The sequence below is a fragment of the Triturus cristatus genome, chromosome 3_2, assembly GCF_964204655.1.
Source record: "Triturus cristatus chromosome 3_2, aTriCri1.1, whole genome shotgun sequence".
Taxonomy (NCBI): domain Eukaryota; kingdom Metazoa; phylum Chordata; class Amphibia; order Caudata; family Salamandridae; genus Triturus; species Triturus cristatus.
The window spans coordinates 1052778309-1052805858 of NC_140584.1; the positions used below are offsets into that span (position 1 = coordinate 1052778309).

The following is a 27550-nucleotide window of genomic DNA, read 5'->3' on the forward strand; positions in this document are numbered from 1 at the left end:
ATTTCACCATCAACTAGTTCCATCTAAAAGGTCCACTGACCAGAGGAAAGAACTTTTTGATCAGTGAAAGATTAGTTAAATAGCAGGTAACTAATCAAGAGTAATCACAAAAATTGACCCCAGTGGGATTTACTAGCCTATGTGACTGTGTGTGAGTTTATGGGCCCAGGTGAGTATATGGTAGTTGAGTACCTGAGGTTGGTAACCTGCTGGATCAATTTACACAATGGTTTAAGAATATCCATACACTGTTGTGGAAGGTGTCGATATCCAAATTCTATGACTTTAGGAGCCATATGGCAAAGTTCATCTCCTTGGGATTGGGATGTCTGATTCAGCCATGGTTCTGCGTGAGAAGGTCTGGTTTCTCATGAGGAACTTAGGAACTTATGAGAGGTCTAGTAGTGTTGTGAGCCATGGTTGCCAAGCCCATATCGGGGCTATGGGAATTAGGGTGAGAGATGCTTGCCTGAGCTTTCTGAATACAAATAGAAATAGTGGACAAGGGGGGGAAAGTGTAGGCAAATATCCCTGACCAGTTCATCCATATGGCATTGCCCTTGGAAAATGGTGATGGGAACCTGGAGGCGAAGTTATGGCATTTTACGTTTTCTGGTGTTCAAATAAGTTTATTATTGTAAACCCCCATCTCTGGAAGTATGGTATGCTTGTAGTATTTGGGGGGGGGTCCCCACTCGTGTACCTGTTGTTGCATCCTGCTGAGGAGGTCTGCAACTTGATTGCTAGTCCCTGGTACCTGTTCTGCTAGGAGATGAATGTTGTGATATATCGCTAAGCGCCAGAGTGTGTGCCCCCCCCCCCAGTTTTTGCAGAGAATACATAGTTGTCATATTGTGCTTCCGGACCAGTACAACTTTGTTGCTCAGGTGAGTTAGGAACGCTTTTAATGCTAGGTGAACAGCTTGAAGCTCTAGGTAATTGAGGTAGAGAGACACGGATGTTTGGGTACCATATCCCATACATTGTTAGATCTTGCAGAAGGGCTCCCCATCCTGTCAGGGAAGCATCCGCTTTATGAATGGCTTGGGGAACTGGTTCTAGAAACAGTCGCCCCTCTGAAAGGTTTTGCGAGTTCCACCATTGTAGAGAGAGAGCGAGATCAGCGCGTCTGTCTACCAACACTAGATTGTTCTTTTGACCCAGTTACTGATTCCACTGTTATTGCATTCTTGCAGTGGTCTCATGTGAAGCCGGGCATGTGAGACTATTGCAATGCAGGATACCATAATGCCTAAAAAGTGCATTACTGTCCTGACTGAGTAGATTCTCTGTTTGAAACTGTTGGATTAGTCTTGGAATGTTTTGAATTTGGATAGTATTTGAGTATGCTAACCAATTGAGTGTTTTGAATTGCTCCTAAGTATGGTTGCATTTGCAATAGTTGAAGATGTGATTTTTGCACATTAATGGTAAACTCTAGACAACGTGATAGATAATAGTCTTTGAGGTATGTAGATTAGCTTATAAAAGCCATTAATGCTCAAATTTGCAATCATCCAAGTAAGGGAATAGATGAATGTTTTCTCTGCATAGATGTGCTGCAACTACTGCTAGGCATTTTGTGAATACCCGTGGTGTGGTGGGGACCCAGAATGGAGGCACTCTGAAATGACAGTTGTCTTTGAAAGACAAACCGTAGGTATTTGCGATGGGCAGCATGAATTGGTATATGGAAAAAAGTGTCCTTGAGATCTAATGCAGACATGAAGTCGCCCTTCTGTAACAAGGGTATTACTTACTTCAGGGTAACCATGTGGCAGTGTTCCGAAAGACTAATCATTTAGGGATATGAGATCTAAAACGGGTCTTAGTGGCCTGTCTTTTTAGGAATGAGAAAGTAGTGAATACACTCCTGTTCCTGGATATTGATGTTGTACTGTCTCTCTATGGCTCCGATGAGTAGAAGTGCCGTTCTTTCCTGCTTGAGCAGGATTTGGCGTTTCTTGGCAGATTGTGTTTTTTGGATGGAATATTTGAAGAGATTCTGATAGGTTCTAGACAGTAGCCATGTTGGATCACATGTTGGATAATGTCCAATGCCCATTGATCTGTTGTAATTGTTTTCAATTCTGTATAAAAATGTTGTAGACGTCCGCTGACAAGTATTAGATGAAAGAGGGAAAATAGTAAGGGAGTTATTGCTTGGAGAAACTGGTATTATTATCCCTTGCGTGACCTCAAATTATTTTCCCTATAACTGCCATTGTAGAAGGTTTTAGAGGATGCTGTCTGTCCTTGGTTTTTATATTGTGTACCGGAGGTATCTGTTGATGCAGCTTTTGCGCCTTGTTTAAAACTAGGGCTACGAAAATACCCACAAAATGAGGGTATTTGAAAGGCATCCATAGATTTTGTGACATTGGTGTTCTCATTTTTTCAAGTTGTGCATCTACTTTTGGTCCAAAAAGGTGCTACGTTTCAAAAGGTAGATTAAGGCCAGCCTGTTGAACCTCACCTTTGAATCCAGAAACACAGAGCCACACATGCCTGAGCAAGAGGATACTTGTGTTAATTCCTCTTGCAGTTGTATCAGCAGAGTCCAGAGCACATTTGATGGAATTATTTGTAAGGAGTCTTCCCTCATTAACTAATTTTTTTATGTTCCTCTGGGAGATCCTGAAGGAGCCCCTCCAGCTCGTCCCAGTGTGCTCTGTCATAAATTGCTAATAAGGCCTGACTGTTGACTATACACCACTGATTAGCAGATTGTGCAGCTACCCATTTACCAGACGCATCAATTAACTTGGATTCTTTGTGTGGGGGAGGGTGCATCCCCTGTAGTCTGTAAGTTTGCCCTTTTTCTTGCATTAGCAACCACTAATTGATCTTTGATGAACAGGGGGTCAGATGGTGCCGCCTTATACTTTGTCTATTCTTGGAGTTCTAATTCTTGCCATTACAGGATCTTTAAAAACATCAGTGTGGCGTAAAACTCCCTTAAGCATGGGTAAATATTGAGAACCCGTTTGTGTAGCTGTGAGGGTCTCAAAAAGGAAGTGGTCTTCTATTGGGTCTTTATGCAAGTCTTTATGTAAAGGCACTTGGTGGTATGCTGCAGCTCTAGCTATTAAATCTTAATCTGCAGCATCATCTGGTGGGGATGGACGTACTGGGTAGAGGTCTGGATCTGTATACCATTGAGAGTCTATATCATATGCATCCCAAGGGTCTGTCGGTTGTGTATCTTCTCCCGTATGATCCGGTTCATCCCTAATGGGTGAATGTGTCTGTGGTGTAAGGTTACCCTCCTCCGAGACGGTTGTGGTGATTGAGGTGAAGGGGTGGGAGATGGTGATGGTGGAGTGGGAGAGGTAGGGATAGGCATATGTAGAGTACTTGTGGCAATGTCCTTTTTGCTGTTCTTCGGAGGCAAAAAAGGATCAGAAATAGCTTCCTCGAAAGACCTCTTTTTAATTGAGGTTTTGTTGATTGTAGGACAATCTTTTTTGTACCAGGCTGAATTTTCTTTTTTTTTTTGTTTCGGATCGAGTCGTTCTTGCATTGTTATGAGAATGGGCTCAGCTGATTTTTTCGGTCCGAAAGTATAACATTAAGGTGCCGATGCCGGTTTAAATTTTGGTACCAGAGTGGTCGGAGCAGAAGAGCTATGGGCTTTAGCCTTTAAACCTAATGGTAAGGTACTGTGTGAAGGCTCAGATGCAGTTTTTAATGTGGAGGCCCCTGCTGTAGACAGAGCTTTCGGTGCAGAGTCTGAGGGCAGGCCTCCAAATCGATAGAGAGGTGTGCATCACGGTTTTTCTGCGGTGGCAAACCTTGAGCAGTTTTCTCGGTCAGAGACGATTTTTTGGGCTTCGGATCGGGGTCACTGTACTCAGTCTGATGATCTTTGGAAAGCTGCCTGTGAACTGGATCTTGTTCGGTGTCTGACTGTGAATCGGAGTCTTGTATGGAAACAGACTTTACCACCGCTGCAGAGGTCTCTTCTTCTGACTGGCCAAAGGTATCTGAAGTGTAGTCTCTGCGCTGCATTTCTAGACGCAGCACACGTCAATCACGAAGTGTCTTTTTAGACCGAAATGACCTGCAGGCCTCACAGTTATCTTCTTGATGGTTGGGCAAGAGGCATAAAATACAGACCAAGTGTTGATCGGTAAGGGGGTATTTTGAGTGGCAGTTCAGATGGAATAGTGTGTGTTCCATCAGCAGCTCATTTTCGGGTAGAGATGAATGATATGAAAGAGGCCCGGTTGGGTGTAACTCGAAGGCCGCTAAAGCGAATCGAGAAATTCAACGCAAGTGATTGTTTCAGAGCTCAAGATGGAAGAAAAGGTACCCGAGAGACAATTCGGCCGGTTAGATGACCAACGGTGAACCGAAGGGAACCAGAAACTATTTTCAACCAGAGCACGAGAGAGAATATCCAGACCAGTCTGCCAGGAAAAAAAACAATCCAACAATGGAGTTGATGTCCATGCACAGCATCACCGAGACGAGGAGCTGGGCATTCTTGGGACTCAAAAACATTCTTCAAACAAAAATAACTTGCAATCATCCGAGCTCAAAACACTAGATGGCGGGCTTATTCACAGCATGTGTATCTACAGCCACACATGCCTCAAGCCAACTGTTATAGTATGCTGAATCCTTTTTAAAAGTACATACTCCTATGCAGTGGAGTAATAGGTGCAGTCTCAAATGAAGACCAATATTTTTGGTGGTGCAAACTATCCCTATATTACCACCCCTGTATAGCAGGGGTGGTAATCGAGGGAGAAGGGGGTGGTGGGGAGATGGTCCAGTTGGTGGCAAGTGAACATGCTCTGGAATTACAGGTTCTGCAGACACCTAAAGTGTGCAAGCCGGCAATTGTAGGTGAGGGCGTGGGAAATGTTACATAAACTTTCCCCAACAGCTTAGCAGGCAGAGCACTAGGACGTGCGACAGGGACGCCTCGGCAATGCTAATGTGCTTATATAGTAGTTAACAGGTTTTTCAATGGTTGGAACTGATACACTTAGGAGTAGGGTGAGTAGCAAGGTTGTTGGAAAGCTACATGGTGATACACAAAACACTTTTATATTAAGTTAAATTAATTTAAATTATCAAAGACCTGAACTTTACCAGTATGATGCAAAATGATGGCCATAAGCGCAGCAACATGACCCATAAGTATTCTACATTCAGGAAACTCATTGGTTAAGGGCAGAACAATTAAGAATGAGGTCCAGGTCCTATACTCTATTACTGGCCCTGAGCATACTAACAAACTGCATGAGTAGCCATACTATGCAAGGGTAAAATGATCATGAGATGGGGTAAGAATTCATAAAAACCCAAGATGAGATTTAAAAAGATGCAACTACAGTGAGCTCCAAGACTCGGAAGCCTCTATGTCCCTAACGTGGCACAGGGACGGTTAATAAAAGATTTAATTGAGAAACCGGTTTGGGACCCAGAAATGGAAAGGCAGCATAGAGGTGGTAACAAGTTCAGGGGCATTGTGCAAGGTCTAAAAAGGAAATTTAAGGAAAGGTGCCTTGTCGATGCATGGCACAGAGTGTAGACCAAGAACAGGGATTTTTCTTTTTACACCCATGTCCATTGATCCTATTCGCGCATAGATTAACCATTCATGACAAGCCCTGCTACACACCTTGATCAGAGTGGAAATTGCAGACCTTTCCATCTTCGATCATGCACATGTGGATGTAGAGTGGGACAAGAAGAGAAAAATGGGAATGTGGGACAAGAAGAGAAAAATGGGAATGTGGGGCTGGAAATTAGGGGTGGGATTATTAGCGCATCCAACATATAAAGCATAAATAGCATTGGAAATAAGAAATTTCTTTGTGGTTAAGTATGCCAAAGACTCATCACATCAGAAAACCTGGGATGCATTTAAGGTGGTAGTTTGAGTAATGGCGATTTCTGGGGCGGGTTACAAAGAGAAGAGACAAAAATTAGCAGAGAGCAAATTTGGAGAAAGAAGAAAAGGAGGAGTACCTGGCATGGCGCCTTAAGTTGCCAGAATGTGTGGCAGCTGAACATACTGAGAACAAATAGTGCAAAGTTTACTCTCTTGCAATTGAGTCTAACCTATAAAGGGGAAACCGAGTGAGCAAACATCTGGCTAGGCGAATGAGAGCCCAGAGAGCCAGAGCTTGCATGGGAATTTAAGTGGATGGCACTTCAACAGGCAAATAGAAGTAAAAAGGAACAGGCTACCTCTTGAGACTTCTATACACTTGTCTACATGCATGGTAGAGAGTATACGAAGCCAGCATCAAAATACGTACAGTCCAGCACCCTACCCTCAATTCCATCTAAACTGGACCAGAAGCAAGACAAGCCCATAGAAATTCTTTAATTCCGTAGGGTAATCAGAGGGATTGCCAGCGTATTTCTCAAGTCTCTTGGAGAGGCCAGTAGTCTACCTTAGCTCAGGGGAGTGAGCAGTCACATCATGAAGAGGCAGACATTACCCTGGTACCAAAAGCTGGAAAGAATCCAGAAGACTGCAAATTGCAAACAGAGATCCTAAAAATGGACACTGCGATCTAAGACAAAAAGCTTGAAAGTGAAATGCCTTATCTGGTAGACTCGCATGACAATAACCTACAATGAAGTGCGCACCTAGCTGAGAAAGAAAAAAAAGAAAAGTATCCAAACACTACTGTTAAGTCTGGACAATGAGAAAGTGTCCGACTAGAAAAGCTGGGATTTCTTAAGGAGAACAGGGACTGCGTCCTACCATGACCAATTAGATCTTAGCAGGGTAACATGCTCTTGAAGTAGGGGTAATAGTGAACAGCAGGCACTCCAATGTTTTGCCTTCAAAGGGAAACAAGGCAGCAATGTTCCATTTGCTGGTTTCTATTTGCCTGGTGTGGAGCCCCTAGCTGACATGATCAAGAAGCACCCAGGTATAACTGGGATACCCTTTGGTCAAAAGGAATATAAAGCATACCTCTTTTAGGAACACCAGAGGCAGTGAAAAAGTTCAAAGATTTGAAGCAGTTTCAGGATATAGGGATACTATGAAAAAGAACCAAATTGTATGTGTTAGAAGCGATGAGGCATTATATAAGGGAAGAATGCTTTTTTTCGCTGGACAGTAAAGACTACAATATTTGGGACCTCACAAATAATCTGTTGGGCTGCTATTCAGCCAAGTGTCAGACTGTGCACTCAAAGAGATGGAGTTCATTATATCTATCGTTGATAGAGAGAATTAATGTTCTGAACAAGAATCTGCTATCAAGGCCATTATATCTATTTCTGCCCCTCCTAAAACCCATTTCTAAGACGGAGCTACAAGGAGAAAGAGAAGAACTATTAACTTTGCATGTGCCTAAGTAAGCAAAAGGGTATTAACTGTATTGCGAGATCGAGGGGGGCTAGCAAGTCTTTATATATCCCTTTTCGTTTTAAGCAGACTACCTTCACATCCTGGAGTAATGAACAAGAGAGAGACTGATAAAGTGGCTTCCTTTATATAGAGCAGCTGGGGAGGGTTACAGAGGGATTTGCCATGGCTTGCCAAAAGACAGCAGCCACAAAATGCCAACCTGGTGGTTTCAATTAAGACAGTGCTAAACAATTGGTACTGGGTCTAGAGTAGAGGGGAGTGGGGGGGGGGGGCTTACTACCTTCCCTTTCTCAATTACAGTCTGTTTGATTTTACTTACTTATTTATTTGCAAGGTTTTATATAGCGCAGGCTAGACCCGTAGGTATCAGAGCGCTTTACCTGAGGATCAGCAAGTTAAAGATTACATAATTACTTCATTTACAGATTCCAGGTATAGACGTAAGAGAGAGAAAGATAGAGGGAAGGAAACGTAACGGGGAGACGAGGAAAACAATGTCAGATGTCCGGCTGGGTAGGTGACGGCCGAGGTGGTGAACCAGGGCCAAACTCCTATATAGCTGCATTGGACAGCTCCACCGGGCATCGGCCAAGGTTGTTCAGACTCCGCAGTGAGAACAGACAGACGAAAAACATGCTATTACACAATAACATAAGTTTTTTTCGCGTTACGCAGCAAAAACAAAATGTCTTATGTGGAATGGAAGGTAGAGGGGGGAAAAGGTAAACAGGGGGAAAAGGAATGCAGATAGCGTCAGGCAGACAGAGGGGGGAAGGGACTTCAGGGGAAACAAGCAGTCAAAGTGAAAGATAGACAAAACCATGAAGCACTGTTGAGAACAATGTCCGATGTCCGGCAGGGTAGGTGACGGCCGAGGGGGTGAACCTTAGCCAGACTCTGCTATAGCTGCATTGGACAGCTGCACCGGGCATCGGCCAAGGTTGTTCGGGCTGCGCAGTGAGAACAGACAGACGAAAAAAACATGCTATTACACAATAACATAAGTTAATTTCGCGTTATGTAGCAAAGACAAAATGTCTTATGTGGAATGGAAGGTAGAGGGGGGGAAAAGGTGAACAGGGGAAAAAGGAATGCAGATAGCGTCAGGCAGACAGAGGGGGGAAGGGACTTCAGGGGAAACAAGCAGTCAAAGTGAAAGATAGACAAAGCCATGAAGCGCTGTTAAGAACAATGTCCGATGTCCGGCAGGGCAGGTGACGGCCGAGGGGGTGAACCCTAGCCAGACTCCTCTATAGCTGCATAGGACAGCTCCACCGGGCATTGGACAAGGTTCTTCGGACTCTGCGGTGAGAATAGACAGTAGAAAAACAGGAGATTACACGATAACGTAGGTTATTTTCGAGTTACATAGCAAAGACCGAAATGTCTTATGTGGAATGGAACGTAGAGGGGGAAAGGTAAACAGGGGAAAAGAAATGCAGATGGCGTTAGGCAGACCAGAGGGGGGGGGAGGGACTTCAGGGGAAACAAGCAGTCAAAGTGAAAGATAGACAAGACCGTGAAGCACCGTTAAAAACAATGTCTGGCTAGGTAGGTGACGGCCGAAGGGGTGAACCATGGCCAGACTATAGCTGCATAGGACAGCTCCACCGGGTAACAGTCAATGGTACTCTGGTTCAGCGGAAATTACAAACAGATTCGGTTTGTCGCCCATGGGGCATCATCATAGTTCAATCAAAGGCATCGGTCCCGGTATAATTGGAAAACACCCTTCGCTTCGTCCTCCCGCTAGCCTAAGTCTGTAGATTGTGGGACAACCCATGGTTCTTGCCTTCAGGCCTCTAGTCACTCGATCTAGGATCAAGGTCAGTAAGTGGGGGAGCCCCACCGCGTCTCCAGGCTGGAAGCACCCGAGCCAGAAATAGTTTGTGTGTCCAGGTCAGGCTACCGAGCTATTGCGCCCTCAGGAGTTCCAAACTTGGGCACCACACCATTTATGCCGCTTTGGAGCTCAGTAGGCGAGGGAGGCTCCAGCAAGGTCTAAGGCTTGAGGGTGTACAAGTATTTAAGGTGCAGCCATTTTGTATGTCTAAAGTTTCCTGAGATGGTGGGGTCCTGCAAGCGTTTGTTTAGACCTCAGTAGAAAGGCACGGTGAGGGCACTTACCCTAACTTGGGAGAAGAATGGAAGACCAGGGGGCCAGAGGAGCTTAGCCAGGACCCTCGTGGGAGGCCTGGTTTCGTAGCCCGCCAGATCAGTCGGTGGAGGGAGCGGCAGCGGGCTCACAAGCAGCTGAGTCAAAGCGCCCCGTTTGATCCAGCGACATAGTCTTCACGGCGGCGGTCGGCTAGTTTCGGCTGGCAAGGGGGCTTAGATATCATCAGAGCCCGACAGAGTAAAAAACAAATCAAAAGCAAAGGCCGAAACAAAAGCGGCCGGCACAGTACGGGCGGCAGGGGGCTTAGGGAATCACCCGAACCACACCAGAGGGCAAAACAAAAACAATAGGCAGAAACCGAAACAGGATATTGCGTCGCCAGAGGTCGGGCTGTAGGTGCAGCAGCGGGCTCACCAGCAGCTGAGTCGATGCATCCCAGTTGATCCTGCAGCATAGCCTTCACGGTGGCGGTCGGCTAGTTGCGGGTGGCAAGTGGGGCTTTGATATCATCAGAGCCAGTCAGCGGCAAAGCAAACAAAAACAAAACAAAAAGCGTCCGGCATGGAGCGGGCGGCATGGGGATCACCCAAACCACACCAGAGGGCACAAACACAACAAAGGCTGAGATAGAAGCAGAACGTTGCGTCACCGGAGGTCTGTCTGCGGTTCTCACCATCATCGCCGGTATCATCAATAGCCTGACCGTGGCGGCCTGCGGCACAGCCTTTCTCTCCGGTGTCGGGCTCAGGCTCTGCAGGAAAGCTGATGCATCCTTGGAGTTCCCCAGAGCAGTGTATCTGGTGCATCTTAGGAGGAGGTGAACAAAGAGGCAGACATATAGAAATATTTGTAAGATCACATATGGGTACAAAAGTGCTGGTCTTGGAGTTGCACAGTTTTGCGGTAGGGCATGGATGACAATAAGTGGGGCTATTAGAAGAGATGGGAACCAATGCTACAACTGGAGAGCAAAGAGAAGGAGTGTGAAAAGCCATCCTGTGTTATAGAGAGGATCCAGGACTGAGTTTGCTGGGAGTAAGGGATGGAGGGGGGAGACAATATCAACAGGGCAGACCAAGCCTTAGTCATACTAATGTGCAGAGTAGCTAAATCTTTTATTGAGCTGCACTGGAAGAAGTAGGATTCACAGGTGTGGCAATGACCAGCCTTGGAAAAACTCAGAGTGTGACGCACAATAAACACTTCAAGAAGACACGAGGACCACAAACAGTATCAGGGATGTGGAATTCCAATAATAGGATGCAGAGGACATATTGTTTGGGGTCAAGGGCAACAAGTTTATGTGTATTTTGTCCTTGGGACAAGTAGGCCCAACCCCCTGCAGCACAAAACCTTTGCCTGCCAGGTTGCAGTACCACATTATAGATCAGGGAAGGGCACTGTCTGCAGTTAAGGTAATATTTTTGTCCATATGTCTATGCTGTTCAATCTTGTATTTATGTTTCATCAATTGAAAGCCTTTATTATTAGGGTGAGCGCTCATGGTTTTTGTAAAACCTTATAGGTGTGGGAGATGCCGGGCCCTTACCATTATAACAAAGATTGGCAAAAGCAAAAATAGTTTATGATCTCAAAAAGCACACACTGCCACAGTAGTTACTAGCACTGAACAAAACTACTTTGTGTGCCGATATGCTCCTTTTGAAAGAGCTGAATGTGCCAATCCAGGGAGAGGGGAAGAGGGAGAGGGGCAGGGGGAGAGGGAGAGAATTTTAATAAATACAAAAGGTCATGGTCAATGCCAGACCAAATTAGGGGTTCAATTATTATAGAAAGCCTCAAAAGTGCACCCATAGTATTTGTCCTTGCATTAAGTGAAGCTATATGGCTTTCCTGAATTCCTAAGAATGTACAAAAGTAGGACAAGAAATCGTACTAGTAGAAAATATTTGTAAACTGCATTTTAGCCTGAGCAATTTGCACGTGTAGATTTGCTAATGCGAAAATCTGAGTGTTTGCAAGTTCACTTTCCCTCCAACCACTTTTTTCCCAACTCTGGAAGAAGGTTTACGTCAGCCATTGTCAGGGGTAAATATCCAACATTTCTCAGTAGGGGGAAAAATTAGAGAAATGTTGTTGAAATCCCTTAAAACATGCAAGTTAGTAGTTTTGCACAGACTCAAAAGAGCATTCTATCCCTGGAACTATTGCTTACCACTACCTTCAGCCCCTGTATGTAGATCTGCAGAAACATGGCAACATAAGGGGATTGCAAGTATTCAAACACCACTACGGTATGAGCGCTGGAATAATCAGAGAGGCTATACAAGAGCTCTTATATAATGAGATTGCTGCCATAATTTGTCACCGCAATACCTGGCACAAGTGGATTTTGTTACAGGACAAGTAGATTTATGAAACAACCTGCCCTATGGACAGTAGATATTTTATAAAATTCAACAACCCTGCAGCATACATCTATTGCACACAGATTCGAATAAATACTCCCAATAGGTTGAGAGGCAACAGCAACAGTTTGCCTGACAAGAGTGAGTGATATAAAGTACTAGAACTCATTAGGTTTAATGGTGGGGGACATGTGCTCTTTTGGAAGATGTGCCGACAGGATTACAACAACGTAGCCTGTAAAAGTATTGTTCAGGGATGGGGGTGGATCAATGTGTACTTTTGAATGGTTGATAGCTATTTTAGTTCAAAGTCATTAATGAAAAACAAAATATTATGTAAACAATTAAGCATTATATCAAATTTGCCAAGATAAAAACATTCTTTACCAAGATTTATGTAGGTGTAAACCTATTTCATTTTTCTCTAGTGATTACTGGTTGATAATTTAAAAAAATCGTTTTTGACATGGTAAAAATATGTTAAGAATAGTTTACGTTATTGTTGCAAACAAATACAAAGCGCATACCTGAAAGTCCAATTTGGTGTCCAAATATCGAGGAACTGAGATGCGTGACATTACGTGAATATCCTCCAAATGGTTTTAAAGGATCCAGAGTTAAGGTGACAGAGACAGATATATTTATAGGCCCAGAGTCCTCAATAGTCTGTGGAGTTTGTGTTGATCTTGCTTGTCCACTGCTCACTGTGCTTTCTGGAGTTGTTGTATCATTAATTAAATGTTTTAACGTTTCATTTTCAGATATGCACAAGTCCAAATCATTAAAACTCAAAAGGAACGTGTTCCAATCCTTAGTGGAAAAAGAAAGACATTAATTTGACAAAAGTCAAAAAAACTGAAAATGGAAAACAATGTTTTATTAAACAAGTGTACTACGTTACTAGTAGCACACATCATCAAAAACACATGCCTCCTATCAGAAAAGTAGTTTACCGGTAACAGTACCTCTGAATTATAGAATCTCCATAGATCACCCAATCCTGAACATAGAAAAATATTCCACATGACTCTCAATCTGTGCATTAGGATAAGGAAATTACCTACTCGTCCCATGACCATCCCCCAACCCGCCTCTAATTCAGGAAAAAGGGAAACAGCTGAAGAAGCATGTCTTTACAGAAAATTACATCACAATGCAACAACGGTCCACTTTTGCTCCCAGATACCTGCTACCCTACAATCACTCTTTGGCTGTATCTTTGTGTATTTCTTTGACCTAGTAGACCTCTTCTGCTTTATGTTATATTAGGTAATTTTGTATAGCGCGCAGCTGCCTCAGTGAAGAGGAGTCCCGGCACTTGCAGCAGTGTCAGTAGAGAGCTAGACCGTAGGAAATAGAAGGGTTTTGATAGCCTTACGGAAAGCCAACAGACAATTTAGCCGACGAATCTGGACAGGGAGGGAGTTCCATAGTTTAGCGGCAAGGTACCGAAATGACCAGCCCCCCCCCCCCGCTCTGAAGCGCTTCACCCGGGGGACCGTTGCCAGGAATTGCTCAGCAATAGAGCGTAACTGGCGTGTGGGTACATAGGAGACCAACAGATTAGATAGAATCTTGGGGGAAGACAGCTTTAAGGTTTTGAAGTTCAGGCATAATGCTTTGAATTGGATCCTTTGAGGTATGGGTAGCCAGTGTAGGCGACGCAAGGCATCCGTCGCAGAGCAAGTTCTGGGGAGCCTCAACATGACTCGGGCAGCTGCTTTCTGGACTCGCAAAAGGCAAGTGACTTTCGCCTTGTTGGCCCCTAACATAAGTGAGTTAGCATAGTCTAGTCTAGTCTGGACAGAATAGTCGCCTGAACTATCAACTGACGGGTAGGTGGATCAAAGAAGCCCAACAAGGGCCTCAAGCCCCGGAGGAGACCAAAGCAGGTACCAGCGATCTTCTTGGTATGCTCCTGAAACCCAAGAGTAGAGTCAAACTAGACCCCTATATTTGTTACTGCCGACTTAGGGGGGGGGGGCGCTGCCCAAAGACGCCGGCCGCCAATGCTTGCTCCAGAGCCTCTTATCTCTCCCCACCAACAGCACTTCTGACTTGTTGGCGTCAAGTTGAAGGCAGTTGGTGGTCATCCAGTGCGCGACCGCCGCTAAGCCGCCCCGAAATTGCGCGGCGCCCAGAGTATGGTCATCAGAGAGGGCCACCACCAGTTGCGTATCATCGGCGTACGAGACCATGGTCAAGCCATGATCCCTCACCACCGCCGCTAGGAGTTGAACAGAGGCTGAACAGGACAGGGCTTAATGCAGAGCCCTGGGGAACCCCCTGCTTGATGACATGAGCGTGTGAGAGGAAGGGGGGGGGGCGAAACCTGGAATGATCTGTCAGATAGAAAGGAACAAAACCACTCCAGGGCCGGACCCACCACCCCCGCCTCCTCTAGGCGACGCAGAAGGATCTGATGGGAGACAGTGTCAAACGCGGCGCTAAGGTCGAGCAAAATGAGGGCCGCAGTTTGTCCCTCATCCAGGATGGTCCGTAGATGTTCACTCACTGCTAAGAGCGCGGTCTCGGTGCTATGACTCAGACGGAAACCATTCTGGGAGCGGTGCAAGGCACCGGTGTTGTTTAGATAACCCGAGAGAATGTTATTGGTGTGGGCCTCGGCAATTTTAGCGACCCAGGGCAGGAGAGATATGGGTTGAAAATTTTCCGGTTTAGTAGGATCCAGTGACTTTTTTTTCAGCAAGGGGACCACCCTTGCTTGTTTCCATGACAGGTGAACCACCGTCGTGGTGAAGGAGGCATTGATGATCTGACGTAAAGGCGTGATTAGAACAGGTAGGGCATCTCTGAATTGGGCAGGCCTCATGGGATCTGTAGGGGAACCTGATTTGACCTTCTTGCTCAGAGTAAGAAACTCATCCTGGGAGATAGGAGGGATGGCTGCCAGGTTATTAGTTGGCCGAGGATCTGATGGAGCTCTGTGGTCCATAGGGCAGATAGAAAAGGATTTATAGATGGCTTCAACTTTCTGAACAAAGAAAGTGGCCAGATCCTCACATTGCTGCTCAGACGTGATCCACGGAGTAGAAGGATCTTTCCTGGTTTTAAAGTCGTTGAGTATTTTAAAAATGCTTTTTACAGGACAATCTCGTTAGTGAGGTAGGCCGTTCGCGCCAGATGTATGGCCTTGTGGTAACGTTTAATCGCATCCTGGTACAGCTTTTTAGCCCCAAGGTCGTACACCCTTCTCCAGGCCCGTTCTAGCTTCTTACAAATGTACCAGGGATTGAAATTCGAGCAGCGACCCTTAAACCATTTGGCAGGAATCAAGGTGGCTAGGGCATGTAGTATCCAGTCACAGAATGATTTATACGCTTGCTCAGGATCAGTGTCTAGGATAGGGGGAGAGGATGCCAGAGTGTAAAACAGATCCTCTATATTAAGATTGTGCCAGCCGAAGAGTGGCCTTGAGGTTGGTTCTAGGTATAGACTCTGAGAGCAGGAAGGAGATAGCAACTAAGAAGTGGTCGGACCAACACAGCGGGCTAGGTGTCTTGACCAGGAGCGAAGAGATGTCAGAAAAACCGGGTCAAGTAAGTGCCCAGCAGTGTGGGTGGAGCCCACTACCAGCTGTCTTAATTGACAGGCAGCAAAGTCGGCAAGCAAGCTGCTGATTTCGGGGTCACTGGGACGGTCAAAATGTAGGTTAAGATCACCAACAAGGCTGAAATTCGTAGCTGTCAGTGTCAGGGAACTAACGGCCTCAATGATGGCTGACTTGAATGCCGAAATAGGTCCGAGGGGGCGATAGACTAATAGACCTGAGATGGAGGAATGGGCATTAAAAGAGATAGTAAAGCGAGCGCATTCGCACCCGGCCACATCCTCCTTGACGAATGAGCAGCGGTAACAGGTTTTAAAGATAACAGATATACTCCCGCCTCTAGTCTCCCTGTTGAGAGTCAGAATACTGAACCCCGGGGGGAGAGCGAGGCCAGGTTCAGCCACCGTAGCATGAGTCAACCAGGATTCGGTTATAAAGAACACATCCGGAGATTCATCCTCTATGAAGTCATGGATCTCCATATAGTGTTTCACCAAGGAGCGGACATTAAGATGTAATATTTTCATAGTAGGTGTAGGAGAGGTAGGTGCAGGAATTATAGCCACATTTGAGACAACAGAAAGGTCCTTCCACTGCACCCCCCTGATACTGTCCACATGGACTGACCCGCTGGCCGATGGACATCAGATGCTCCCTGGTGTAAATAGGCACCCCTGATTTAAAACCGCCAGCATGTCTGGCGTCGCCCCGGAAGTTTGTGCAATGTCTAATTTTCCTTTTTTTTTTTTTTTTTTTTTTTTTAAATGCGCAGCAGAGCCTCAGAACAATTTAGTTTAAAAATTATTTCAATAAAACATATAGCAGCGCGCGAAACATACGAGAAGCCGTTTGCTTCTGCCGACAACTGCAGGCTTTATGGCTAGGTTTGATTAAACAAATATTACATATATACACAATATTCTATAGGTCGGGTGGAAAGCGGGGTCTTCTTTTCAGTCCAGCAGCCCGTACACAATAGTCACTCCATAGGAGCGCTAGGCAGGATTGTCTTTGTTTTGTTAAAGAGTGTTGTCTGTTCCCACCAAATTCAGGAAAGGGGATTTCAGTAGTATTATACCCATGTAGTGTGAGTACTCAGACCACTCAACCACAGCTCTGGACTTATAGGCGAGATCTGCTGGTGTGACACAAAGCACACCATTCATGATTTAGGCCAGCAAAATTAGTACCTGTGCAGCACATGTCCTTTTGTTAAAGGCCTCATCGACAAACTGCTATTCAGAGCTAATGGTGGAAGGGTGTGAAACATATTTGCAATGAGCATGCATTCATGCAAAAAACAATACCAGTCTAGTGAGCAAGGTAAACCAACCAAAGTATGATATTGCTCACATCTGCTGAGCTCTGGGAGAGGAGGTAGAGTGGTAGCCAAATTTATTGTTAGGTGGCTGACATCGCCCATCTGACCCAAAATACCTACTGAGGGGCCTATGTCAGCAAATAATGGATTTCTATACAGCCACAAACCTCTCTGATTTAGCCATGAACAGAACTAGGTTATCTGACCTTCAAGGAGGCTACATGGGATGATTTGATTCTAGAAAAGTAATCAACTAAATACTATTGCCAAAAAGTAAGACACTTCAATTGTGTAGTGTTGTCGATGAGCTTTAGCTTGATTAACTGATTACACTGCAACAGCTATGTCAGGAGAGAGTTAATGTACACATGTATTCCAGACTACACTCACAGTGCTTCTTAGGGCTGCACCTAAACAAGGCCCAGTTCATAAAGGTTCAAGCTACGAGCAAACAAAATAATGTTTGAATTGAGACAAGAGGCTAAAACCACAGCTTTCCCTCTCAGAGTGAACATCAAGGGTTGATCAAGGCTTCTTGCCAATCAATAGCAAAGACACTTCCGTAGCAAGGCCAAGCTTCATATTGTCAAAGAGAAAGCGAATGGTTGTAAGTAGAACCAAAATACTACTCAATCACAAACCACAGATAGTCTTGCTTTACTGTCTGCTTTTGAACTTTGATCAAAGCAATAGATCTGGAGACATTGAACATCTGCTAAACTTTTATAAAATGTATAAACTTTTTATACGCTTTGGGCTCATGAAGTTGTATCTGGCAAAGCCGGTTACAAGAGGGAGTAAGATTTCAGGCAATCGACAGGCAAGGGATGTGCATGTGTAGTACACACATTACCTATTCCTTTCAGACTCCAGGAAACTTCAAAATATAATTCCATAATACAATCTTAGTATTTGAAAGAGTTGGGTTGCTTTTTTTCTAGCGAGGGAATATATTTTCTGCTGTGAAGATTCCGATATAGCCCCACAACATTTTTGAAGAAATAGATTTACTCCTCTCCTTAAGTAGAGAAAATATGCAGTTATTTCCGGGGCTGGACAGGATTAGTGAAAAGCTGTTGAATGCATACAAGCTCACTTGTTTGTGAGTCCTCTTAACTTTCAATGGCTACTCTTGTATTGGAACAACCACTTACTGCTCCTTGTGTGGAATTTACTCCAAATTAATAATACAAGAGTGTGGAGTAGAATTTTGCAGGAGTAAAAAGGTCTGCAATTGAAAGAGCACCTTATGTAAATTCCATGCAGTGGTAAATCCAGCCATTTGCTATCGAAAATCTGATTAAGGAGCACAAATTGCCTTTCAATCAAGTTCTTTATATTTTGACCTCTAGAGTAGCGGAGGGCTGGTGACCATTTTTCTTGCAGCAAAGCTAAAAGACTTTATGCTAACATTTTAAAAGAACACGCTTGCAAAACCCGAATTACAGTGCAGTTAGTCCAGCACAAGTTTAAAGGGATGACCAAATTCGTATTACCCATAATTCTTAAACTTTGTTTGACTTATTGAATATATATGCTCCTTGAAGATCAACCGGGAATGTGGATAGCCGGATGTTCAACATTTTAGTCAATTTCACGTCGTTCAACACCACTCTCCCTATGCGAGTGCCTACTGTTAGTGCAAACAGAGCCACAACAACTTACTTACTTCAGCATGCTAAGGAAATGGAATGTCCTCAAATAGACTCATAAGCAACTTTGAATCTCAGATGTGAAGCTTTTCAGTGGGCATGAAAGGGCCGCCCTTGGGAGGGGTTTAAAAAAGATAAAATAGGAGTGCAGAGGAACAAAGACTTCACCATGTTGGATTTCTGGTTTGGAAGTGACTTTTGGATAGCTTTTGCCTGAAAGTATATACCTGCAAAAATCGCTGGATCCCGCTGCTACAAAATGTTAGAGGGGAAAGCCTGTAACTTTTAATTGGATCCACTTGTGTATCACTGGTTGTTTTCCTCTTTTGAAATACTCTGATCAATACATTTCCTTCTGTTTCACTGCATTCGATAAGTCACTGTATACCTTGCAAAGAACCAAGAAAGATGTGGTCCACTGTAGTTTGAATTTCTGAGATCAGAATGCTGCTTTGAGGGTTAGTGATACTATGTCGTGGTAACCTCCCAAAAAGACAAAAGTCTAAAGTTTGCAAAAGAAGCCTGCTTGTCCCTTTGAACCTTCAGCCGCATTAAAGAAGCCTGCTTGTCCTTCTGGACCTTTAACCATGTTGAAGATAATGAAGAATGTCCTACAACAGACAAATCTATGAACAACCTGGAAGGAAACTAGAGAGCAAGGTACAACTGGACATTTCTCCTGCCAGCTCCTGTGGAAAACACTCTTCTGTGCCTGGGAAGTGAAGACTGAGAAAAAGAAAGCTGGTGAAGAAAAACTGCCTGACAGGAACCAGTTGAAATTTGATATTTTTCAGTGGACCAGACGTGGAGCTGCCAAGAGCTCCAGTAAATGAAATTCATGAATTAGTGTTGGTCCATTAGTCCTGAATAATTAGAGACTTCTATCAAGTTCATTTTGAAATACATCACTCAGTCCCAAGAACTAACGCATTCTTGTCCCCAATGACTATTTTAAAGACAAGAAATGAACAATGGGGATGAAGAAAGACGTTTTTGCTCAAGTGACCCCAATTCATGGTGGCTAGAACTTTTGATCCATGCCTCATATTTACCTCGTTTATGGTATTTTACTGATCTTTTGAAATGACTCCGTTTGAGCCATATATTTGATGTTTTCTAAATGCATTTATGGATTTGGTCCTTTGTTGCACATGTATCCAAAATATTTCTTTGAGGAAACAATTCAAACAGCCCTCTTAGATTTGGTAGGAAAGATCTGTGCTAAAAGCATCGCTGAGCACCTTCACCCTGAGCTACAGAAATCACAATTATACTTTGGGAGCAGTCAGGCTTCAAAGCCAACTGCTTTGTGATGTATAATCTACCAAAGAGAGATAATCAGGTGTTAGGAGATTACTTGTTAAGCATCATACATAGACTTCGACAGTACTCAATAGACTTCGTAGACATTCTCAGGTGAAAGGTAGCCTTGAGGATTCTGCTGAGACTCTGGACATCGATTGTTGCACATCATCTTTCTCCTGGTGTAAGAGGACGTCTGAGATGATCAAGACTCAAATTGTGGTAAGGCAGGGCTACTTATTTGCTCCACTTCTCTTCACATTCTCTTTGCAAGATCTCCCTACAAGAACAATCATGTCATGGAAACTAGGTCAGGAGAAAAGGATATCCTTATCTAGGGAGTATTATTTCCTCCTACCTACATACTACACCACAGGACTCAGTAAAGGGTTAAAACACTATGTCTTGGGCATAGGAGGTACATTTTAAACATCCAATTACCATCTTCAAGATTAAGATCGCTGTATGGTACTTCAGGCAACTGAATACATATCCCACACAATATGGTGTGATCTAAAACTACAGGCGAGAATCCAACGCTGTGAGGTATGCACTTTTCTGCTCCACACCAAGCTTGAACGTTGAAGATGGGTGTGTCAAGTGCTTTCGCAATGGCTCTGGATGCGGTGATAAAATGGAATCATTGACTGTTGCATCCCAAAATGGTTCCCCCTGGAACCTTTGGCAGCAAGATCTTTGAGCGGAAGAGGACTGATACTCCGCCCATAAAAACAAAACAAATACTTACCTATGTACTACTGCACTGTGGTCTGTCTAAGAATTGGCTGACTGACTGGCCTTTTAGCCAGGCAAAATAGCTTTAAAAGACAGTACTTAGAGTGAGCTTTCATATGGGTAGGAAACACTGCTCGAAATAAAAAAAGAATGGATTGATAGTGGAATTGGCTACTTAATAGATTGCTAACTTATTTAGAGTTATTACTTGAACACTAGGTAAAAAGAGCAAATATGTAGTCGAGATTTAATTGTCTCCTATTAAGTGCCATAATGCCGCACAGGCAAGCACTCCTTTGGCAGCCTGAAAAGCACTGCCTGATCACTTGCTTTGATGTCCTCAGTGAGCCGCGCGGCCACTGAGGACATCAAAGTGCACACCATTTGCCACCCCCTTGTTAGGTCGAGGACTACCGGTCTGCCGAAGGCAGAACCGGAAGTCGGAAGATTTAATGTTTTCTAGAGTGGCGATTTAGCCCGCCTCTCTTTTAGCTTCTCCTCCATTGGCTGGCTTCCTAAACGGAGGCCAGCTATTGGAGGAGAGAGCCGTCCCTCCAAATAGGCTCCGTCTTTTTCAGATTCGGGGGCGTGTTTTTTGGTGTTCTTTCCACTTTTTAGCAACGCCCTTTTTAGGCGTGTTTCTCTCCTCCTGCCAATGGCAAGAGGAGAGAAAAAGAAACACGCCCCCGAATCTGAAACCCTCACTGCGTTTCTCCGAGGCATTTCTGCTTTGCATCGGAGAAAGGCAGTGGTGTGCTTGCCTTTTGCTCTGCCTTATTCCTGTGGTCCCAGCGTGTCCAGTGTTCCCAGCGTGTATCATCTCGGGGGCGCCCGAGGGCTTCAGTGCGCGTCTCCCGGAGAGCGAAAACAGTGCCAAGTGCCATCTTCCTTCAGACCCCGCAGGGTAGCAGGAAGGCCTACAGAGTTCCTGCACCTCCCTCCTGCATTCATGCTTTCAGGAGGTTGTGGGCTCCCTGCTCGTTTCCCGCCCTGAACAGCGTAAAACGTCAGCCTGTAATTGAAATGTCCGCCGCGGGTCTAGGAAAGAGGAGATCTACACGGCGAGAACCGTTGGGTTTGCTCTCTCTTTCGCAGCCGGGCCAACCGGTTTGACCTGGGGGTCCTGGTGCTACTGCGTTTGCTGCACTATTCATATCTGTAACCCTTGGTACGTCCAATCGTGGCAGGGACGGCTGTTGAGACCTCTATCACCCCCACCCCTCCCTGTGGGACCAACATAGTTGGTGCTGGCGTTTGGAAATTGTGACGTGTTTCCGGAAATCACTTTTTGTTGATGATTTCCACCCGGGCTTCTGGGTCGGTGTTGTCAGCACGACTTCGGTTGTGTGCATATGTCGAGGTTGCAGTGCAGATGTTTTCCTAATATCCAAGCGTGGGTCTGGAGTCCTACAGAGGTGCGGTCCACGTGCCCCCACAATGGAGCACGCTGAAGAGCGCGATCGCTGCTGGATGAAACCGCACCTCCCCCTCCCCTCAGGCCTGGGAACCACGGCTGGCAGAAGCTGCCCATCTGGCCAGGCGTGAAAAAGTGTGTCTCTTACAAATGCTCTTCACACGGGTAGCACAAGTGAGCCGGGGCGTCGGTCACACGTCGGGGGCACATGCAGGAACGGCAGGCCTCCTCTCCCCGCGGATGTGTCACTTTCCCAGCACGCAGAAGGGCTTCACACCTCCAGCCGGGGCCTGCCAAATGTGCCTCTCGTCACCAGGTCTGTGAAAATAGGCCTGGAACGGACCTAAATCTGTTGAAAATGATCAGGTATTTTCTTAAACCTCTAAAATAGGTCACAGAGTGGAGCTTCTATTAGGGGTAGTGGTTCGAATCCCAGCCATGTCAATAAAATGGCTCTTAGGTAATAAGAACATCTATTATGATCTATTTCTATCTCACTCTCACTACCTCACTATATCAAAACACACTCTCTCAAGACTTCACTACATCACTCTCTCACTACCTCGCAAATTTACTCTCTCTTTCTAACTCACTAATTCACTCTATCTCACTACCTCACTCTCTCTCTCAAATACACAAAGTCACTTACACTCACTCTTTCACTACATCACTCTATCTCACTACTTCACTACATCACTCTGTTTCTATCTTAATACCTCACAACATCCCTCACTACCTCACTCTCTCTTTCACTACCTCAATCTTTCGCCATCTCACATCACTCACTGTTTCTATCTCACTACGTCAGAAAATACCTCGCTCACTAACTCACTCTTTCACTACCTCACTCTCTATCTACCTCACTCTCTCACTACCTCACTCTCTCTCTCAATACCTCACGCTCTCACTACCTCACTCTCTCTCTGCTAATGCAATAGGTATCACATATGCAAAAAAAAAACTAATGCCAATAGAAGTGACAATGCCATTTATTTAGGGGTACAAAAATGATAAAAAAATAATGAGCAATACCAATAGCTCTACCTATAATATTGCCGAGACCATTGCATTGTAAATGCTTGTTTTTTCCTTTGATCCCTATCTTTTCCTTCCTCAATCTCACCCTCTCCCTGCCTTTTACAACTGCGGCCCGCACCACTGCGCCCGCCCCCACTCCCCCCTCCCACTCCCTCCTCGTCAGCTTCAGTGTGCTCTTGTTCTCTGTCTCCCAAACATCATCCAGCAAGATGCCATGGCTGGTTTCACTTTCTTTGTTTAATCACTGTGGCCTTTTATTTACCCCTCCCACCTCCCAAACAGCATCCAGCAGCATTCACCATGGCTTTTTATTTATGTAATAGAGCGCCCGTAATGCTAGTTCATGATAAGCAGTGACCATGTGCGTGATGTGCGTGTAAGAGAGAGAACAAGGTGGGGTTGGTATCCGAGCAAAGAAGTATTTCTGTTTATTCGCTCGGGTGTGGCATAAAGTCCACATTTTACTTCTAGCACAGATTATCTGATGCACTCATTCGCCAGCAACCACGTATTCATTATCAATTTAACATCAACAAGTTTTGTAAAGTGCGTCTAATCGCCCCCAAGGGTAACCAGGCGCTGAGGCTGCTGCGGTGGGGGTTTCAGTTGAACAGTCAGGTCTAGAGTCTTTTCCAGTCCTGAGCTTTCGTTTAATAATGTGATGCATTGTGGGAGCCGTAGTCCTGCCTCACTGGAGTTGCACCAGTGGGATTAATAGATCTGCTAACAGTGATTTATAAAGTGAAAGGGCTGGGGCACGAGCCCCAGTGTTGCAGTTACTGGCGGCCTCGTGGGGCAGCACGTGGTGCACTAGTTAAAAGCCGGGCGCTTAACAGTGGTGGTGTAAGCGCACCAGCTAATGGCACCAAGCTGTAGGCTGAGAATGTGATCTGAAATAGCGGACTCTATTCTGCCTTTCTGTGTGTCTCTAGACCCATGTTGTGCTGGTAAATGGTATTATATTCAGTGTTTAACCCATTAGCAGTGAGATGCTTGTATTTCATGTACTGCTGCATGCCTCACACTGCTGCACGCCTCACACTGCTGCACGCCTCACACTGCTACACAAAACACTGCTGCACGCCTCACACTGCTGCACGCTGCACAATGCTACACAAAACACTGCTGCACGCCACACACTGCTGCACGCTGCACAATGCTACACAAAACACTGCTGCACGCCACACACTGCTGCACGCTGCACAATGCTACACAAAACACTGCTGCACGCCACACACTGCTGCACGCTGCACAATGCTACATAAAACACTGCTGCACGCCACACACTGCTGCACAGCACACACTGCTGCACAGCACACACTGCTGCACGCTGCACGCCACACACTGCTGCATGACACTGCTGCACGCCACACTGCTGCTGCACACCTCACACTGCTGCACGCCTCACACTGCTGCACGCCGCACACTGCTGCACGCCGCACACTGCTGCACGCCGCACACTGCTGCACGCCGCACACTGCTGCACGCCGCACACTGCTGCACGCCGCACACTGCTGCACGCCGCACACTGCTGCACGCCGCACACTACTACTGCTGCACGCCGCACACTACCGCACGCCGCACACTACCGCACGCCGCACACTGCTGCACGCCTCCCACTGCTGCACGAAACACTGCTGCACGCCTCCCACTGCTGCACGAAACACTGCTGCACGCCTCACACTGCTGCACGCCTCACACTGCTGCACGCCGCTGCACGCCTCACTGCTGCACGCCACACACTGCTGCACGCCACACACTGCTGCACGCCACTCACTGCTGCATTACTCACTGCTGCATTACTCACTGCTGCATTACTCACTGCTGCATTACTCACTGCTGCATTACTCACTGCTGCATTACTCACTGCTGCACGCCACACACTGCTGCACGCCACACACTGCTGCACGCCACACACTGCTGCACGCCACACACTGCTGCACGCCACACACTGCTGCACGCCACACACTGCTGCACGCCACACACTGCTGCATTACTCACTGCTGCATTACTCACTGCTGCATTACTCACTGCTGCATTACTCACTGCTGCATGGCACACACTGCTGCATGGCACACACTGCTGCATGGCACACACTGCTGCATGGCACACACTGCTGCATGGCACACACTGCTGCATGGCACACACTGCTGCATGGCACACACTGCTGCATGGCACACACTGCTGCATGGCACACACTGCTGCATGGCACACACTGCTGCATGGCACACACTGCTGCACACTGCTGCATTACTCACTGCTGCATGTTGCACGACACTGCTGCACGCCTCACACTGCTGCACGCCTCATACTGCTACACAAAACACTGCTGCACGCCTCACACTGCTGCACGCCTCACACTGCTGCACGCCTCACACTGCTACACAAAACACTGCTGCACGCCTCACACTGCTGCACGCCTCACACTGCTGCACGCCTCACACTGCTGCACGCTGCACAATGCTACACAAAACACTGCTGCACGCCGCACACTGCTGCACGCCGCACGCCGCACACTGCTGCACGCCGCACACTGCTGCACGCCGCACACTGCTACACGAAACATTGCTGCACGCCACACACTACTACTGCTGCACGCCGCACACTACCACACGCCGCACACTGCTGCACGCCGCACACTGCTGCACGCCTCCCACTGCTGCACGCCTCCCACTGCTGCACGAAACTTTGCTGCACACCACACACTACTACTGCTGCACGCCTCCCACTGCTGCACGCCGCACACTGCTGCACGCCTCACACTGCTGCACGCCTCACACTGCTGCACGCCTCACACTGCTGCACGCCTCACACTGCTGCACGCCTCACACTGCTGCACGCCTCACACTGCTGCACGCCTCACACTGCTGCACGCCGCACACTGCTGCACGCCGCACACTGCTGCACGCCGCACACTGCCGCACGCCGCACACTGCCGCACGCCGCACACTGCTGCATTACACTGCTGCTCGCCTCCCACTGCTGCTCGCCTCCCACTGCTGCACGCCTCCCACTGCTGCACGCCTCCCACTGCTGCACGCCTCCCACTGCTGCACGCCTCACACTGCTGCACGCCTCCCACTGCTGCACGCCTCCCACTGCTACACAAAACACTGCTGCACGCCACACACTGCTGCACGCCACACACTGCTGCACGCCACACACTGCTGCACGCCACACACTGCTGCACGCCACACACTGCTGCACGCCACACACTGCTGCACGCCACACACTGCTGCACGCCACACACTGCTGCACGCCTCACACTGCTGCACGCCTCACACTGCTGCATTACTCACTGCTGCATTACTCACTGCTGCATTACTCACTGCTGCATTACTCACTGCTGCATGGCACACACTGCTGCATGGCACACACTGCTGCATGGCACACACTGCTGCATGGCACACACTGCTGCATGGCACACACTGCTGCACACTGCTGCACACTGCTGCATGTTGCACGACACTGCTGCACGCCGCACACTGCTGCACGCCGCACACTGCTGCACGCCGCACACTGCTGCACGCCGCACACTGCTGCACGCCGCACACTGCTGCACACTGCTGCACGACACTGCTGCACACTGCTGCACGACACTGCTGCCCGACACTGCTGCACACTGCCCGACACTGCTGCACACTGCCCGACACTGCTGCACACTGCCAGACACTGCTGCACACTGCCAGACACTGCTGCACGCCACACACTGCTGCACGCCGCACACTGCTGCACGCCGCACACTGCTGCACGCCGCACACTGCTGCACGCCACACACTGCTGCATTACTCACTGCTGCATTACTCACTGCTGCATGGCACACACTGCTGCACACTGCTGCATTACTCACTGCTGCATGTTGCACGACACTGCTGCACGCCGCACACTGCTGCACGCCGCACACTGCTGCACGCCGCACACTGCTGCACGCCGCACACTGCTGCACGACACTGCTGCCCGACACTGCTGCCCGACACTGCTGCATGCTGCCCGACACTGCTGCATGCTGCCCGACACTGCTGCATGCTGCCCGACACTGCTGCATGCTGCCCGACACTGCTGCACGCCGCCCGACACTGCTGCACGCCGCCCGACACTGCTGTATGCTGCACACTGCTACACGAAACATTGCTGCACGCCACACACTACTGCTGCACGCCGCACACTACCGCACGCCTCCCACTGCTGCACGCCTCCCACTGCTGCACGCCTCCCACTGCTGCACGCCTCCCACTGCTGCACGCCTCCCACTGCTGCACGCCTCCCACTGCTGCACGAAACACTGCTGCACGAAACACTGCTGCACGAAACACTGCTGCACGCCTCACACTACCGCACACCGCACACTGCTGCATTACACTGCTGCTCGCCTCCCACTGCTGCTCGCCTCCCACTGCTGCTCGCCTCCCACTGCTGCACGAAACACTGCTGCACGAAACACTGCTGCATGCCTCACACTGCTGCACGCCTCACACTGCTGCACGCCACACACTGCTGCACGCCACACACTGCTGCACGCCACACACTGCTGCACGCCACACACTGCTGCACGCCACACACTGCTGCACGCCACACACTGCTGCACGCCACACACTGCTGCACGCCACACACTGCTGCACGCCACACACTGCTGCTGCTGCTGTGGAGAAGTGTGGCTCACTGGTTAGAGTAGGCAGAC

General features: G+C 47.2%; 1 protein-coding gene across 1 annotated transcript in view; it reads right to left on the bottom strand.

The window, feature by feature from the left end:
- Positions 1-27550, bottom strand: part of TMEM248 (transmembrane protein 248) — a 167669-nt gene that overhangs the window by 68802 nt on the left and 71317 nt on the right. The window contains exon 3 of the mRNA XM_085649753.1: positions 12367-12649. Within this exon, the coding sequence (XP_085505879.1) occupies positions 12367-12649 (283 nt within the window). The remainder of the gene's footprint in view (positions 1-12366; positions 12650-27550) is intronic.